Source organism: Nymphalis io, chromosome 10, assembly GCF_905147045.1.
Source record: "Nymphalis io chromosome 10, ilAglIoxx1.1, whole genome shotgun sequence".
NCBI classification, from domain to species: domain Eukaryota; kingdom Metazoa; phylum Arthropoda; class Insecta; order Lepidoptera; family Nymphalidae; genus Nymphalis; species Nymphalis io.
Genome location: NC_065897.1, coordinates 2,774,711 through 2,792,466, shown reverse-complemented (window position 1 = coordinate 2,792,466; position 17,756 = coordinate 2,774,711). Strand labels below are relative to the sequence as shown.

At 32.1% G+C, this 17,756-nt stretch overlaps 2 protein-coding genes across 2 annotated transcripts; one reads left to right on the top strand and one right to left on the bottom strand.

The window, feature by feature from the left end:
• Positions 1 to 1,588: 1,588 nt before the first annotated feature.
• On the bottom strand, positions 1,589 to 15,774 carry LOC126771329 (NF-kappa-B inhibitor cactus). Its single transcript, XM_050491179.1, has 5 exons — positions 15,228 to 15,774; positions 12,814 to 13,139; positions 4,851 to 4,939; positions 3,703 to 3,906; positions 1,589 to 3,362 (listed from the first exon to the last, which is right to left on the bottom strand). The coding sequence occupies exons 1-5, from the start codon at positions 15,560 to 15,562 to the stop codon at positions 3,285 to 3,287; spliced, it is 1,032 nt and encodes a 343-aa protein (XP_050347136.1). The 5' UTR covers positions 15,563 to 15,774; the 3' UTR covers positions 1,589 to 3,284.
• A 617-nt stretch (positions 15,775 to 16,391) lies between these two features.
• LOC126771363 (DNA replication complex GINS protein PSF1-like) lies at positions 16,392 to 17,458 on the top strand. The gene is made up of 3 exons (XM_050491220.1): positions 16,392 to 16,560; positions 16,648 to 16,712; positions 16,840 to 17,458. The coding sequence occupies exons 1-3, from the start codon at positions 16,489 to 16,491 to the stop codon at positions 17,288 to 17,290; spliced, it is 588 nt and encodes a 195-aa protein (XP_050347177.1). The 5' UTR covers positions 16,392 to 16,488; the 3' UTR covers positions 17,291 to 17,458.
• Positions 17,459 to 17,756: the final 298 nt, after the last annotated feature.

The window sequence follows — 17,756 nt, the reverse complement described above, 5'->3', positions numbered from 1 at the left end:
TCTAGTATCTTCTTTCGGTCTTTTCAAACTACTCTGACAATCTGGAGTGGAGAAAACAGACAGACAGGAGTTAGAACCAATACCTATACATCAAAACTTGAACAAGAGAGTGAGCTTTAACAAATATCGCATACATAAATCGGAACTCGTAAAATATTTTTATTGACTAATTTCTTTCGGGTGACTTTAAACTAATTCTTTATATTGTTCATTGTCCTTGACGCTTAATATAGTAGTTAATTGATATTAATAGTCGTCTGCGTTGTGTTAAAATGGACGCTTACGTGTATAATATATTTTACATGATTATTCATTAATGTAAAGTTGAACGACCGTTATATATATTAATATTATAAATGCGAACGTAACTCCTATCTGTCTTTTACGGCCTGAAATCGATGAAATTTGATATGCCGCAAGCTTGAACCCTAAGTATATAGGCTGCTTTTACCTAATACCTTGTACCCATTCCAACGTGGGTAGAAATTAGTATTTTATATTTTTGTATTACTATCACACTAAGTATGTAGGTATTTAACATTATAAGGGGATATATTTTAGCCACAAAAAGCCCTCCATCAGACTGCCAAATATATGGATCTTATAACAACTAAGATAATTCCAATGACAATTATTACATATATTATATTATGATTATTGTTTTTGCGCCTTGGACAAATAGCATTATTCCACTTCCTTAAGCAAAAAAAGTGAAAAAACAAATGAAAACCCATCTCTAAAAACAGCTCAGTTCAGTAAAGATTTGTTAGATCGGCTTAAAATATGGTAGACCTTAAGTGACATTGATAAAAAAATATCGTTGCAAAGGCTGTTAAAGTCCTAAGTTGGAAAGTTTAGAGCTTAAATTGAATATCATAAAGATTTATGAACGGCGCTATTCTGTTGTTAAAGAAAGATGTCAGCAAACGATGATGAATGTTTTTTGATGTTTTAATCTCACCTCTTTCATTGCGCTTCTGTCGGTACCACAAATTTATATATAATTTTTTTCAAAAATATACATTTCACAATCATCGTCATCGTCTCAAGTATCAATTGTAAATAAAAAAAAATATAGCTACAATATATTATAAATTGACAATAATGAAAGTACTGGCAACAATTGAATTATTGCATAATGTGAAAATTTAACACTGGTTGTTATGTAGTAGGATAAAATCAAAAAGCATCTGATATATTATTGTATATATTCACTGAAAACGATATATATTTTACAAAGAATAATAGAGAAACTTAGTCGTACTACGATAATATAATTCGTGTACAAAAAAAATATAGATAATAAAAAATAAATTAAAAGTGAATATTTTTAATAAGGTTGGCGTACACTATCACACTATTTGTAATAGAATGAAACATGTATATATAATAAAAAATCTTTGATATTATCAGGCGGTTCTGTTCCAATCTGATTATATATATCAAAATATAAAATCTAAAAATTCACATCTTAAGCTTCGTACACTTTTATTATTTTTAATAAATAATAGGATTAAATGCCGTTCGTTTTATAAATAATTTCACTCTAATGCGTATTTGTTTTAAGTCGAGAAATAAAATATCTGGATTGTTCAAACATGTTATAATTTAATAAAATACAAAGACTAGTAGAACATACGTTCAAATATGTTACAATGTACGAACTAGAGGCCTATTTGAGTTGTACCGTGCGATCGTGTACGCCGACCGTGCTGGCGCTTAGCACCGACGAGACTTCATTCGGCGTTCGAGTTGTATAATTGCACATTATATACTAAGCTTATACATAACCAGCTGATTCTTAACAAACATTTGTCTAATGTAACCTAATCGCGTGTAACGTTTTCTTTATTGAAAACTCTGCGGCGCGGTGACGGACTCGGTCTTAGCCGCTGCTTTCTTGCGAAAGTTAGGGCAAGACCGTAAAATATATTATTGTTTTATTTATGACTGGCCTAATTTACAATGCCTTCCTCAAATTTATTCTCAAAAGTATAAATAAATACAATATATATAACACATAAATTTAATAGCATAGTATTTCTAGTAACATAATATAAATATTTAATCTGTAGGAAGACATTTATATATAAAACATATGATCCATTTCATTACAAGCCGCAGTTAATGTTTTAGTTAAAATAATATTTACTTTATAATTAAATTATTAGAAAAAAAAAATTAATACGTTTTTATTTTTGCTTTTGTTTAATTTACCACAGGTAATGAAATGGAACCATAGATAATCATTACAAATAACTAAGCACGTGAACTGCTTTGTGACGTCACCAATGATCCACTTCAATATCAAATATATGTCCGTTGGCTCAGTGATCGATAATCAAGTCATAACTTTGATCAATTCTATGATTTTTATAAACAATTTATTTTGATTAAAAAGTCCTAGAATATATATAGAGAACATGTAGTAAGTTAGCAATTCAGTTACAACATCCAAAAATTTACAGATTAAGGCGCCAATTTTATTTTTCTAAACGAAAAAAAAAAACACTATGCAGGCATTGAAATCAATTTCATTTGAAGTTGTACAAAATATCAAAATAAACTTTTTTTTAGTTCCCTATAAATATAAGTAATTTAAAAAAAGAAGTATATATATTTTTTAATTATGTACAAATTTTAATGAAATAATAAATCACATAGAAGTATGGATAAAAGAAATGCTTAAATACAAACAGTAACAGTTTCAAATAATAACTTAATGATATATTAAAGCAATTATATCGTACAGTTAACCGCATATTATTATATAATATATACATAAACGAAGATTAAATGTAAATAATTAATATATCATTGTATGACGAACGAGGAATTCAAGAGTAATATATAATTAATTCCAATATGATCTGTATATAGGTTAAGAATACAATAACGATGCGTGTCATTCAATACATTTTCACATATTTTTTAATTTATATACATTTATTGTATTGAAGTGGATAATATACATAACGCCTTAACTTTAAGATTTTTCTAATATATCAGTTTTACATTTGAATGACATACTGTAATGGTGTTTATAATTCCTCGTAACGTATAAATATTACAAAGTATGTGGTAGAAACATTAAACTTTGCCGCTCTGAAGTAGCAGCGAGTGTAGTTTCAGTATCCGCTATTTGTTACCTCAACTATCACAATGCCACACATCAGAGCGGCAAACATAAAATGTTCGTACTGAACAATAAGTTGAATGTTGCTATATATCTTCGGTCAATATTCTCCGATTTAGGTGATATCGCTGATGTACATCGCGTCTTATCAGGCGACGTTGATGGGGTTGACGTTCTGTCGAAGTTTCTCGAACAGACTGTCGACGTCACTGTCACTGTCGTACATCTGGAAGAGAAAGAAGGTTTAAGTCTTTTATTTCATCTTTATCGACTTTGTCGACCAGATAAGGGCCTGGTGATAAGCTCTTATGAACTGCTTTTGTGAAAGTCACTACGAGATCAGTAATGTTATGTACATTGTGTCTGTAATTACTCTTAGTAACGTATCATTGTGTATTAAGAAAAAAATGATGTTTGAAGACACTCAGGCGAGCCTGCATATAATAATAATATATATAAACCTACTACCGGTTAAACAATTAAGGGTGAATTGAAAATGCTTCGGGTGGCACGTAAAGTCATCGGTCTGACGACCTTACTTTGTCTAGTTCGTTTCTCGTACTTACATCGTCCTCGCTGTCGTCTTCGTCGTCGTCGGGCGCAAAGAGCGCGCAGACGCGTGCGGACCGCGCGAGGCGTCTCGGCGTGCGGCCGGCGTAGTCGCGCGCCGCGACGTCAGCGCCGCAACAGCGCTGCAGCAGGAACTTCGCGAGGGATACGTCCCCGCGCCGCGCCGCCACGTGTAGCGGCGTCCAACCGGCCAGACCCTCCTACGGGAAGTAAAAACACATGAGCTACTTCATAGGTGAAACAACAGATTAAAACTATTACTATCAATATTATTAAATATCACGCACTGGCTTATTTTACTATCATATACCATTACTAGACAAAAAAATACGCATCGTAATTTATTTTTACAGAGATAAATTGATAAAGACCGCTAGCTACCGATAGATACCGAAGTCTTTACCATTAAAAACTGTATGGGCGATACTATGGGGAAAATGTGGGGTTTTTCAAGGAAACATTCCATCGTCCTGACCTCCGTAAAACCCTGTGGTTATGCTGGCAGTCTTTGGCAGCGGGCGCAAGGTCGTTATACCGTTATGCGCGATCAGTGGCGAAGGTGAACAAAAAAAACCCAGCACTTATCGGGTTATCAGCAGATTAGTCGACAGTTTGATTAGCGGATTTTCCCAGGAAACTTTGTGACTCAAGTGTTGCAGTTGCCCCGTTACAAAGGGAAAGGTCTTAGACAAACACACTACGACATACATGGATTATATATTAAAATGATTTTTTAGCTTCATTTTATTTCTATCAGTAACTCGAGTGTAGCGAACAATATAAAGAATCTTTAAGGTTGTCTAAGGTTCATATAAATATCACGTTAGCATGCGCAAGCGATCCCGTGGCGCTCCTTGTTAAAACGGAAAGGGTACCGCTGGTTTTTAGTGGGTATTCCGATGTTCGAGGCGCACTCGGCGCCTTGGACACCGGCGAGCCTCACATACTAAAAAAATTAAAGCCAACACTGTTCCCGTGGGGGAAACGCGTAATGCGTTTTTCCAGCGTTAAAAATTAAATTAATAGGTTCATATAAATACGACATCGTACGTCCTCGTTTTTATAAGTACGATACGTGTTATATAATAGTCTATTGTTAGAGCAAACTGCATCCAGAAAATCATGTTAAATGTAAATAGCTTACCCTGGCGTTAATGTCGGCTCCAAAATAGATCAGAACTTGGAGCGACTCGATGTGTCCCGCCGTGGCTGCGAGATGCACACACGTCTGACCTAAAACAAAAGATAAAATACATTGTATAAAATATTCAAGACTTGCTTAAATATTGGAATGTGGTTGCTTAAAACCTTACGGCGTCTGGCTAAAATATCTGACAACAGGGTGCTATCGCCCAAAATGCTTGTCAAAGTTTGAAGTTTGTGTCTTTGAACTCCTCGCAGTGCCAGTGTCTATGTGCAAAGGTCACTTGCCATCAGGAGGCTCATGTTAGGCATAAAAAAAACAATTACTGTTCTAGCTTCTATATAGGACTATAAAACAAACTTATATTACCGAATTGGTTACCGATAAAGATATTCATATTGAATGAATACATTAAGGAAAATAGATGGTAATTTTATATACTAAGAACGTTAGGTAGAATTTAATAGGTTTTTTCGTTGTTAATATTTTAAGGAAACCTATTTAAAATATAACATACGTATTTCGTTATTTATTAAAATTCATTAATCATAAATATCAAAATCATAGAATAGTCACATTAATAATAAAAATAATCAAAAACTCTCAGTCATGATTAATATAAAGTTACTATTAATTATGAATCTCTTAATCTAATTTAAATGAGTGTAATCTAGGTATACGATAAATAAAATAGACGATTACGATCAAAGATCAGTAAGATCCGGTTCAATGATTATTCAGAACGCTAAAGAATATTCCACTCTTCATCAGCAGTTTATCCAGAACAAATCCTTGAAGTTGGATATACTCCAAAACTATTTCGATCGCGTCGAAAATAGATCGCTGATTCCCAGTTTCTTTAAAGTTCACGAATTGTGTGAGAAACAAATTCCATTTTATTTAAAGATTAAATATAATAATAGTTCAGTCGAAATAGCGACAGTGCTAATTTATGATATCTTTTCATACTTCTTTTTATGTACCATCTCCTGCTTTTAGACACAACTACAATAAAACATATGTATTTAATTTCAGTCGCAGTTTTAAAAATGGAACATTGAAACCGTTTTATTTGAAATATAATAAATTATATTTGATCTATTTCATTTAAACAAAACAAAGTGTTAAATGAATTACAAACTCACTTCGTTTAAATAACGTTCGCGAGGATTAATTGACGGTCAAAACATACGACATACCGACATGGAAAACTAGTTACTTATATTATTAACTGAATTTACACGTGTATGTGTCGATACACATACACGTGTAAATTCTATATCGATATATAGCTAGAAACATCGACACCGCATAAAGGCGAGCTTTATGTCATAAGAAAATATCACGTATCATTTATTAAAAACCATTTAATTTTGTTAAGCAATAATAATACATAATTATAGGTATGTGAAAAAAAACCAGAACCATTGATTACATCATAGTAATCCAAGGTGGCTGTGTGGTGAGGATAGCTGTGAGTATGCGTTTAGTCAATGTACTTGTACTAGAGTAACGTAGTAAAGACAATACGCATGACACGAGGCAGTAAATATGTTTATTATGTTGTGAGTTGCGATATTTAAATGTTAAAACGCAATGTGTAGGTGCGGAGCGCGCGCGCCGCTCGCCGGGCGGACGAGGGGCGCGGCGAGGTGCGGCAGGGGACACTGGGGTTTTCCCATTAATGTGACGACTGACGAGCGACGTGCCAGCGAATTGCCCTCGCCATATAAGGCAGACGACATATATTTCGCTGTTTCCGTACTCGTAAATGTTAAACGTGGCAGCTTTCATAAAAATTTAAAGCGCTTAATATTAAGCGCTTAATACGGCACCATATACATGTATATGAATAATTTTGTTTCATTTGTAATGTCTTCATATATTATATCATGTAAAAAAAACAAAAACAAAATAGATCGTTAACCTTCACCACGGCACGCTCCGCGACGAATGATGAAATTTTCACTATAGATACGAGTCAAGTACATGAAAAACCAGGTCAAATGGTGGAAAACCCCCGAGTTAAATTGAAAAAACAAATGTTACTGATAACGTTTACACACTGGAATACGTATGTGACATTCAGAAGCGGTAAATACATGCTTTAATAACAATCTTCGCATATGCTGATACGTTATAACTTAACATTAATATTATATAATCTGATTCACTTGAGCTATTTATCGAGGAACACTCGACATGTCTGGGAAGACTAATTACTTACCTAAAAAAAACTTATTTGTTTTAGTAGTGAAATCTATTTTTAAGCCCGAAACAGCGTCACGAAAACTATTCCGATGTATGCATGACTTCCATCCAACCACAGCTATTTCGGGTGCAATTTAGTTCTTATAATAACAACTCCCTGACCAAATTTCAGCTACGACCGACAATTATGAGTGCGTGCGCAAGAACCGGTGAACTCTCGACCCGATTCCCTCACTTTTATAGTCCGATGTCCAATCTGACACAACCATATAGATAAGCCGCATAATTTAACAAATAACAATGTTAATAACATTCGACTTTTCAAAAAATATGTTTGTAATATTTAATATATATATTTGCGTTTATTGTATGAACACTTATGTTCAACGAGTCGTTTTCATCAACATTGTAAGTCTTTTTATCACGATACTCGTGTAATTTATCATATACTTTGGAAATACCAGAGAAATATAAGCAACGTAATCTACATATAATAAAATTAACGACGTTAAATGACTTGCTAATGTTCGTTTTGGTGTCTTTGACCATATTGCTGATTAACTTAAACCATCAGGACAAACGACGGTAATCAAAGATTGGATTATGATAGACGACGCGCATAACGTTTTGATAAGATTCTAAATATAAAATTAATAGCAACAAGTAAGGACTTTTTTTTCAAACTGCCTTTTTTCAGTTGTCCTTACTATTATAAATATTCCTTAATATTATAAATGCCAAACTGAGTTTATTTATTTCTTTGTTTGTTACGCTTTCAGGTCTTAACTACTAAACCGATCGTCTGATTTTTTTTAACACTGTTGAGGGGTGTAAAAAAGACCTAGGCGATGAAGGTACCTAAAACCTCACTTTCCTTTCCATGCAGGCGAAGCCACGAGTGGAAACTAGTTAATATTTTTCCTAACGTACGATAAACAACATCCCAAGGGATCGAATCTAAGACTCTCACGTTGCTATTCGCTAGGCGGTCCGTATACCGTAAAGCTAATGGTTTATTTCAACAAATACAAAATAATATACAAGCACTAATTAAGATCGACGAAGAAAAAAAAATATTATTAGAAAGTGCTGTATATACGAATAGCCAATTTACAGATAACAAAAAATTGTAATTGAGTAATTGCGGTGTAAAAGTAATACGATGCAGTTTATATAATCATCCGATAACCGTTAAGCTTGTTTGGGAATTCCGTAGTCGCGTTTTTTTATAGTTCCCAATGTATACTTTCACGCGGGGATAACCCAAAAGAATCATCATTCCAATTGATATTGTCCTAATGCCAATGTGGTATGGCGGCGCCGCTTCGTCGACTTCTGCGGTTTTCCTGGGACAACTTAAATATTTCTTAAAGATATCCCTGAAAGTTTCTGAGTAAAGCGAAAAAAAATACGAAAAGGAAATATAATTTTATGTTTTTCCGAATGATTATATATTATATAATTAAGAAAATAAAGATTATGAAGATGTAAAAATATTAGTTGTGTAACGTCTGGCACTAGACATTATCCATGTTATCTAATAAAGTATTGTAACAGCCTGTTAATGTCCCACTGCTGAGCTAAGGCCTCCTCTCCCTTTTGAGGAGAAGGTTTGGAGCTTATTCCACCACGCTGCTCCAATGCGGGTTGGTAGAATACACATGTGGCAGAATTTCAATGAAATTAGACACATGCAGGTTTCCTCACGATGTTTTCCTTCACCGTTAAGCACGAGATGAATTATAAACACAAATTAAGCACATAAAAATTCAGTGGTGCTTGCCGGGGTTTGAACCCACGATCATCGGTTAAGATTCACGCGTTCTTACCACTAGGCCATCTCGGCTTAAAGTATTATTATTACCAAATGTCACAGTGAATAAATATATACCAAAAACCGAAGTTGAAATTGTCGGTTGAATGTACCATCATATGTAGATAGAATGGCAAAGAAACAAACGTGGGTTTTTTTACATTCATGTAACCACCTCTCAATTAGCGCGCTCGCTAAGATCGGGTAGTCCAAACGTTTCGTTTTACGAATAGGCACACGCTTTCACTGCTAGCCGGTTCGTTCTGTTACGCGAGCGGCTGACTTTGGGAATACCCACGGGTCGTCGTGACCGTGGATCGCGGACCTACCTACCGCATCTATACAGTATCTTCAACGTGTGTGGGTTATTCCAAATTTATCTTTAGATTCGACAAACTTACAGGTTTGGAAATAATCATCCGAAAACTCTTAATTTTGATAAATAGAAATAAAAGTAAATATCTAGATACAATTCAAAACTGGGAGTTAAATTTATCATGTATACATAAACTTCTCTTTGAATACGAAGCTACACGGACGGGTAAAACCAAATGCAAATTATGAATACAAAGTTGAAAGTGTTGATTCGAGAATAAGACATTGTATAACGGCGGAAAAACCACACGTAAGTTTATTATTTCGACCGGCAGAAATGTTTTGTTCAATGAAATTTACAAAATCAGGAAAAACCAAATGTACATTTGAAATTAGTTTGTTTGACGTTGATTTTAATTGAATTATTTGAGCTTCAAAGATTCATATATATATAATATTTCCGCAAACAATAACAGTTTTGGAATATTTGTATTTGCCGAGAGTTCTAAGTACTTATGCGATAAATCGGCATCTTCTAGAGCATAATTCTCAACCTTTTTTTGTTGTGGCACACTTTTAACGATTTCAAAATTTGGTGGCACACAAAGATAAATATAAGTTAAAAAATTATTTACTTACCTATACACACTGTGTAAAATAGATATACGAACCCAATGAAATTTTATGGATTTAAATATATATTCCTGTTAAAAGAATCTTTTTAAATCCATATTATTTAATAGTATTAACATAATTATGTCTAAAATGTGGCGGCACACAAAAGTACCGCGGCACAGTGGTTGAGAATAGCTGGTCTAGAGGTTTGCATCGTCTTGAGGTTTGCATTGGTTTCAATACGTACTATATAGTTATTTTCCTTTGCTGTGGGAATTTGATGGTACAAAACGTTATTCGAGACCTTGAAGCCCGAAGCCGGCGACTAAGCGCGTAAACAACGCCTATGTAGATAAACTGGTTTCTATTACAATTCAAGATCCTAGTGAAACTGATTTTTTTTATATTGATGACTTGTTGCGTGCTATGTCCTGATGGACAATCCTCAAAGGACAATGCCATCCGGTGAAGGTAAACAGCCTCTGATATCCGCAAACCACTTTTATATCCGTTATGTAATTATTATGATTAACATTCTATTGGACTATCCATGATTTAATTGATAAATAACGAGTTAGGTTTTATTTATCAAACAATTGCTAATGAGTCTTGTTTTCATTCATTTAAGCGATAAGCTTGTGTTAGGAGTGGATATTTAAATAGTTTAATGGTTTAGGATCGAACCAGCTACTGTCAATATAATCTACAATATTTTTTTCATAAAAGTACATATTGTTCTCAGAATGCTGAAGAATCAAAAGATTTATCGCTTTGTTTTGGATGCCTTTGATGTTTCGTAGTTCATGAAGACCTTATGATATAATTATATCATATATATTATATACTTTAAACAGCTTTAACTTCGTCATTAACGATATTAAAATATGTTTAAATAAATAAAAACAAATTATAGCTTAATTTTTATTTGCGTTTATAACAAAAGTTATAAATAGCAGCAAAACAAATCGATAAGGAGTTTTCATTAAATGCGATAGATAACATTACGTAAATTCGGCAAATTATATTATAACATAACATATATTATAACAATATATAATATTATAACCAATCCTTATTAACCCATTCTATTCTAGCTATCTTAGAGAAAAGCTTTTAAGGACAAATACCTACATAGAAATACCAAAGATAAGTTCATCGATGGAGAAATTATTTCTATAAAACATCTTAAATAAAAATTGAGACGATTAGTACACCTCATTACCGCTTTATTTATTTATTTCATGTCCTTCACCCAAAGGTTTTCTGGAAGAGATCGCTCTTTTAGCGATAACCGCCTTTTGTACGAAATAGTTTTCGTTGCTTTTGTGTTTGAGTTTAAAATGGTTCTGTAACTCTTTTGGTGTACAATATTCTGTTCTATCTTTTGGCCCGTCTTCCCATGTCGTTCTTAATTCCCTTGTATGTGTGTGTGTGTGTGCGTGTGTGTGTGTGTATGTGTTTATTAATTATCTTTATTAACAATATGTTTTTATTTATTGATTTTCTTCAATTATGATTTTCAACTTCGATGTTCGCTCTGCCGGACATCCCGTGACGGCCACAACTTTTTTTTTAATTTTAAATATAATGATGGAAAAACCGATTATTGGGTATTTACTTGTGATTCACAAGCTGGTACGTTATGGTACATAGAAAACAATTAAGGGCATTGCAGCGCTGTGGGATTTCCGTATTGCGGACAAAATGAATGACAAAACATTTAAAAAAAAAACACCTTTAACTGTATTCAATTCAAATCTAAATATGTTTAAACTGTACCATGTAAATATTTTTTTTAATACTTGATCAGATAAAAGTATATACGCGCGTGTGTTTGTGTGCGCGTTTGTATCTACACACACGTACGTATCACATGAATACCACTGTATGGAATTTAATGTCATATTTTTTAATCAATATTTAGATACCAGAATATCAACGAAGTCCTTGTAAAAAAGCTATACATTTATGTGAAATGTCTAACTAAATGAATTTGAAGACGGAGCTCGTTTATTAATATATCAGTAGTAATTATTATCGGTGACCCGAACGACCACTGTTATTAACTATACGATGACGTCATTCGAATTACGTTGTTCGTTACAATTACAATCTGATGCCATTAACAACTTAAGCTACTAGAATGATTATTTTATCACGCTTATTTTCGATGCTCCGTTAATATTTCAAAAAGTTAGTTTAGCAACAGCGAATTTTCTAACATAAGAATAATAAATATCATTATAACTATCAGAAAATTCTTAAAGATATAAACTTAACGCTTCACAATATGATTATCCTATTAAAATTATAAACGCGAAAGTTTGAGAGGATGGATGGACTTTGTTATTCTTTTGCAATAACTGCTAAGCGGATTTTTAATTTAGAATAGATATAGCTTATACTCTGTCTAGTACTAATACATAGGTAACCAAAAGCCTCCCCCGGTCTCTCACAAGCGGGTTTAGCCGCAAGCGGGATCTAGTAGTTGATAATGTATTGTGTTTGTAATAGCATAAACTTGTTATCTCTGTTACCAAGGGTTTATTGTGAAACTATGATACGCCAAAATATCTCAGAAACGTTTAACATAAAATGATTTTAAAAAAATGTTTCAAAGTTTAGTAACCAACGACTTTATAGATGATAACGCGTTTGGAATGAAACAATCGCCTCGAGATCGTTCCTCGATAAAATCAATTGATAAAAAAAAAAAAAATAATACCATGCCTAGTTCTGCTTCTAAGCTATTTATTATTATCATTCAAAAGGGCGGTAGATTTTAGACAATCAATTGCAATACCATTTCTCTATTACATAAAATTATTCGACCTTACCTATTAAACGTTGTTATGGGCGTTCAGTTAAACATTAATTTCTCACTTTCTTTCATCATTGATTTAATAATTTAATTTAAATTAAGAAGACACAGTCATTACTTAACTAATCATAACCTGAACAAAATTTATAGACAAAGGCGTTAAGTGAAGGACTATAATGAATAAATACCTTTGTAGTTTTTCTGATTCAATATCGTCGAAAGCTTCCTTGGTGGGTGTTCTGGTACTGCCGATAGCAGCGCTTTCAAGCACTCTAGTCTTTTTCCAGCGACAGCTTTGTGAAGGGGTGTCTCTCCACTAACGTCTCTCATGGCTAAGGAGGCACCGGCTCTGACTAACATTCTGGTGACGACGGCGTGCCCGCTCATAACCGCGAGGTGAAGCGCCGTGTGGCCATAATCGTTGGGGACGTCCAGCCATGCCTTGTCTGGACACACCCTTATTAGAGTACCGACTGACTTTTCGCAACCGTGAACCGCTGCGATATGGAGTTGCCTAGAAGATAATTAATTTTATGAAATAACAAACTTATAAAATAATATTGAAAACATTACAATTAGTATTTAAATACATTACATAATTAATTTTTACTGCTTGTGTTACAAATGTACAGTTAAATGTGCGAATGCGTCGCCGCGTGATCGGCTTCGATAAATTACTGTGATTGTAAAAAATTTGAAAGCACACGTTTACACAGATAAATTAATTTCAAATAACAATACCTCTGAATGTATCTTAAAATTAATTCATACATGTGATTAGCAAAAAAATTTTACAGTTTTTTTAACGGCGTCATATCGAGAAATCGATTTGCCTAAAGCATAATACAAAATGTATAATTTACGTTAATGAAACAACAATGTACCTAGATTCAAGAACCTAAGTGATAAATTCACTTGGCAAACAAAAAAAATCCATACTGGAAAAAGGTCGAATGATACGGCGGTAATAATAAATACAAGATTACTACAGTTGTCAACGTGATAAAGAAAACAGAGTGCGCGGAGCGGGTTTTCCAATCTATTGAACCTTCCGCAGAATGGAGAATGCGTTGTGTGATTTTGTGTTTTTTACAATGATCATCAACTATAAAGCGAAGAAGAAAAGAAACAACAAGTTAAGCATTTATTTAATTTCTACACTAAAAATTTAAATGAATATGACATACTAGTTAGTATTTATTAATAAAATGTGCAAAACTTAAGCTCAATTGATTTCAACTGGCTTAAAATTAATGGCAAGATACTATACATACCAACAGGCACAGCTAAATAAAACTTGTAATAATTTTTTTTACAAGATTAAAAGGTTTTGTACTGTACTGGAAATCTCAGTCCTATCTCTGAGTAAATATGGTTCAAAATTGTATGTGCACTTAAATTTATATGAGCCTATCATAGCAAATAAATATTTCATTATGTTCAGAACTACAGATGTGATAACAATTAAAAAAATATATTAAGATACATTCTTTATAATAAACTAAAATAAAGCATTTATTTTTCTTAAGTATTTGTTTGAAACGGTATAATTTTGATATTATTTTTTCATTTAAAAAAAAAGCTAATCTGTTTATGAACCAAATATGGTTATATATTATGTCATAGATGGTCACAGTCACAGTTATATCACATGTAATGTATGACTTAACCAAATATTTGTACTAACCTAACTATATTATAACAAAATTACTATATAATTATACTATATTACAAAATTACTATATAATATACAATAATATTATAATTTGCAATAAACTTATAAAAATTAATAATACAATGATCATTGATACAAGTATAAGTTCAATATATAAAATTTTATCTTATTTAAATTCGAACAGGAAGCCATAACTTCATGTTAAATTGGTAGTTGAGATAAGGAAATTGGCTGGAATGTTTATTTTCATTTAGCAATTCTAACTGAGGCTTGTATTTATAAAAAATATTATTCTTATTATCAAAGTAAAAGTGCATAGCAACTATTTGATTTTTTTTTATAAAATATATGTCAATCAATACACTATATTTGTTTAAATAATAGAGTAAATACTCATTTGGATAAAGTAAGCAATATTCAAAAGAAGTAAATATTGGATCTGATACACACACACAATTTCACACATAATTTTACAAGACTAAGAGTTTAAATTGTTTTTAAATAAAAGAAACATCATTGTTTTATTGTCATGACAATTTTTAATTTTATTAAGTTATTTAATAACTGGATAAAATTGTCTACAAAAATATTAAATTGAATTTAAAGTCGATCCGGTGTTAGGCTGGGCACTGGATTGTCAAAAGCCTAGTGCTCGCCTTACTTATACAGCCTGTGACTAAGCATAATTTATTGGAATAGTATTTTTAGTTGTTAATTAATCATCTGAAAATTTGCCTTTCATTAAAAAAAAATATACTTTGATTTAAATAGGAAACAAAACTCAGGATATATATCATATTATTATCCTACAATATGTGTTCGAATGAATTAGCAATGCTAAATAGAATATGTTTTTCTTATTATAATATAATATATTATTAACAGCCGTTTCGATTTGTTTCAAGTAAAGAAAATAGGTTGACTTACGTATCTCCGTCGTCATCCTGTTGGAATAATATGGCGAGTGGTGGGATATCCTGGGTTCTTTCGCTTTCGATGACTATTAAGGGGCCCTGAGTTGTGGGCGGAAGATCACTAAGTTTAACATTTGACAGACACTCTGACAAACACAAGTCCACACCACTGTCGAGCTCTGTACATTCACTGATCACTTTTTTGTCATTGTCACTATCTAAACGTTCTTCTCTCCTATCCAAGTCATCGGAAGATAACAGCTGTTCACTCAACGGTCCAGACAAAAATCCAGAGTCCGTATTCTCGTCCTCGAAAATTTTTGTTTCGCAAACCTTTTTGGCACTCATTTTGAATATCACACTTTAGAATTAAATTTAATTATACATATAACGTATATATCAATAAAAAATATTAATTTTATACTTCGTTGTAATACAATAACATGTTTTGAAATATAATGTTTATGCTCTTAAAGAAACAACCGTATCGCTGCAAGTACGCGTGCGCAATGAGCATAAGAACAAAATGCCGTTAAATGCCATCACAAAATGGAAAATGAAAATGGAATGGGGAATGAATGAGCTCAATGTGATAAGTAACGTCACAGCAACTTTGAACTTTATCAACATTCAACGTCAACAACTGCGTAGAAGGGAATTTCACAGCAATCGGATATGCGGATAGCAAAAGACATAACATTTCGTTGCAATTTATTTAGCAATACATAATTTACTTATTACAGTCTTCGAATATTTAATATTCTGAAGAAAATTATATATATATGATTTAAAAACAATAACAAAATTACTAGGTAATATAATGAATGGGTATGTTTAAATCTGTAACCATTGTTAGTTTCATTTTGGATTGTTTATGTAGATAAGTCTTTTTTTAACAAAATTTTTTATTTACATATATATAGGAATTGGTAGGTATTACAGGTATTAGCTCTTAGCTCAATAGGTTAGGTGAGTTTCAATGATTGGGTGAACAATAACTGTGACGCAAACTAGGGGTTAGAGCTTCGTTGCCTTATTTATTAATATTGGTTTGTAGCCTTACAATTTTATATCATAGAAAAAAAGGAATAAAAGTTGAGGCTGTATGTTGAACTATATTGGCCTTTCATTAAAGAAAAAAATAAAATGACAAGCGACATTGACATTTATCTTATTTTAAAAGTAAATAATTTAATTTAAAGATTATTTTTATTTTCAACCAATAGTTAGGTATTTTGTTTATTTGTAAATATTGACTTTATTGCTCTACTGTGATGTTTGGAGAGAAAGTAATAGAACTGGTAAAAGAAGCAGAGAGAAATCGCGAGACAATCGATTTATACAATGTAAATTGTTCTCATAGTTTTATGAGATGTATGAAAATAAATTTGTAATATTAAATTTTATTGTAATAGAATTTTCTTTGATTTTAGGATGAAAAAATACGACAAATTATACAAGAAATGCATGTTTTATTTAAAATGAATATGAATGATGCGTAAGTTTAACATAACTGCAATGTTAATGCAAACCTTTCCAAAAATACAATAATTTAAAATTTACACCATTTAAAAAAACCTATTTGATTATATATTAAAATCTTTTATTTGTTGTTAATATTTTAGCAATGCTACAACTGAAAATAAATCTCTTTGGACAACCGTTCAAGTTCGACATTCAGCATTAGAAAGAAACAAAAGGTGCCTTCTAGCCTATCTCTACAATAGAATGATAAAAATAAAAACTTTGCGCTGGGAGTTTGGTTCTGTTTTGCCACCAGATGTACGAGAGCTTCTTTCAGACAGTGAATATGAATGGTTCTCAAAATACTCTACAAATCTGGCTACATATATGCGATCACTGGGGGAAGACATAGGCTATAGCGGCATAGATCTTACAGAAAACCTTAGGCCACCAAAGTCGCTATATATTGAGGTACTATGTGTGACAGATTATGGCAAGCTTGAATTGGAAGACGGTGATGTAATTATGCTCAAGAAAAACAGTAGGCATTTTTTACCAACATCCGAATGTCAGACTCTTATACGACAGGGTGTTTTAAAACAAATAATCTAATAAATTTTAGTGTTGTATTTTAGTAGTCAGGAATGGCTGGCCCTAAAAAGTTAAATAAAATCAAGATTGTTAACTTTTTTAACATTAAATTAAATAGACTTAATTTTACTTGTGATATTTGTATTTATTGTTTAATAAATAATAAAGTAAAATAAATAATTGTATTCAGATCTTTTTTTCCTTATATATTACTGTCATTCTTTAGTTAATAAGTCTAAATAAACTTGCTACACATACGACTGTAGAGTTATTTGTATGTTTTAGTCAGAAGATTAATTTTAAATAATTCTGGGAAATTATGAATAGTAAAAGTTTACCTTAAATGACTTAATAGAATTCAATAACGATTTACCTTCAACTATTCTCATTAAACTGATTTTTATATGCCATATTATATGTTTGTGTTTAGGAATTGTAAATATAAAAATATTTACCTTAATCAAGAAACTTATTGCTGTGTAAGAAA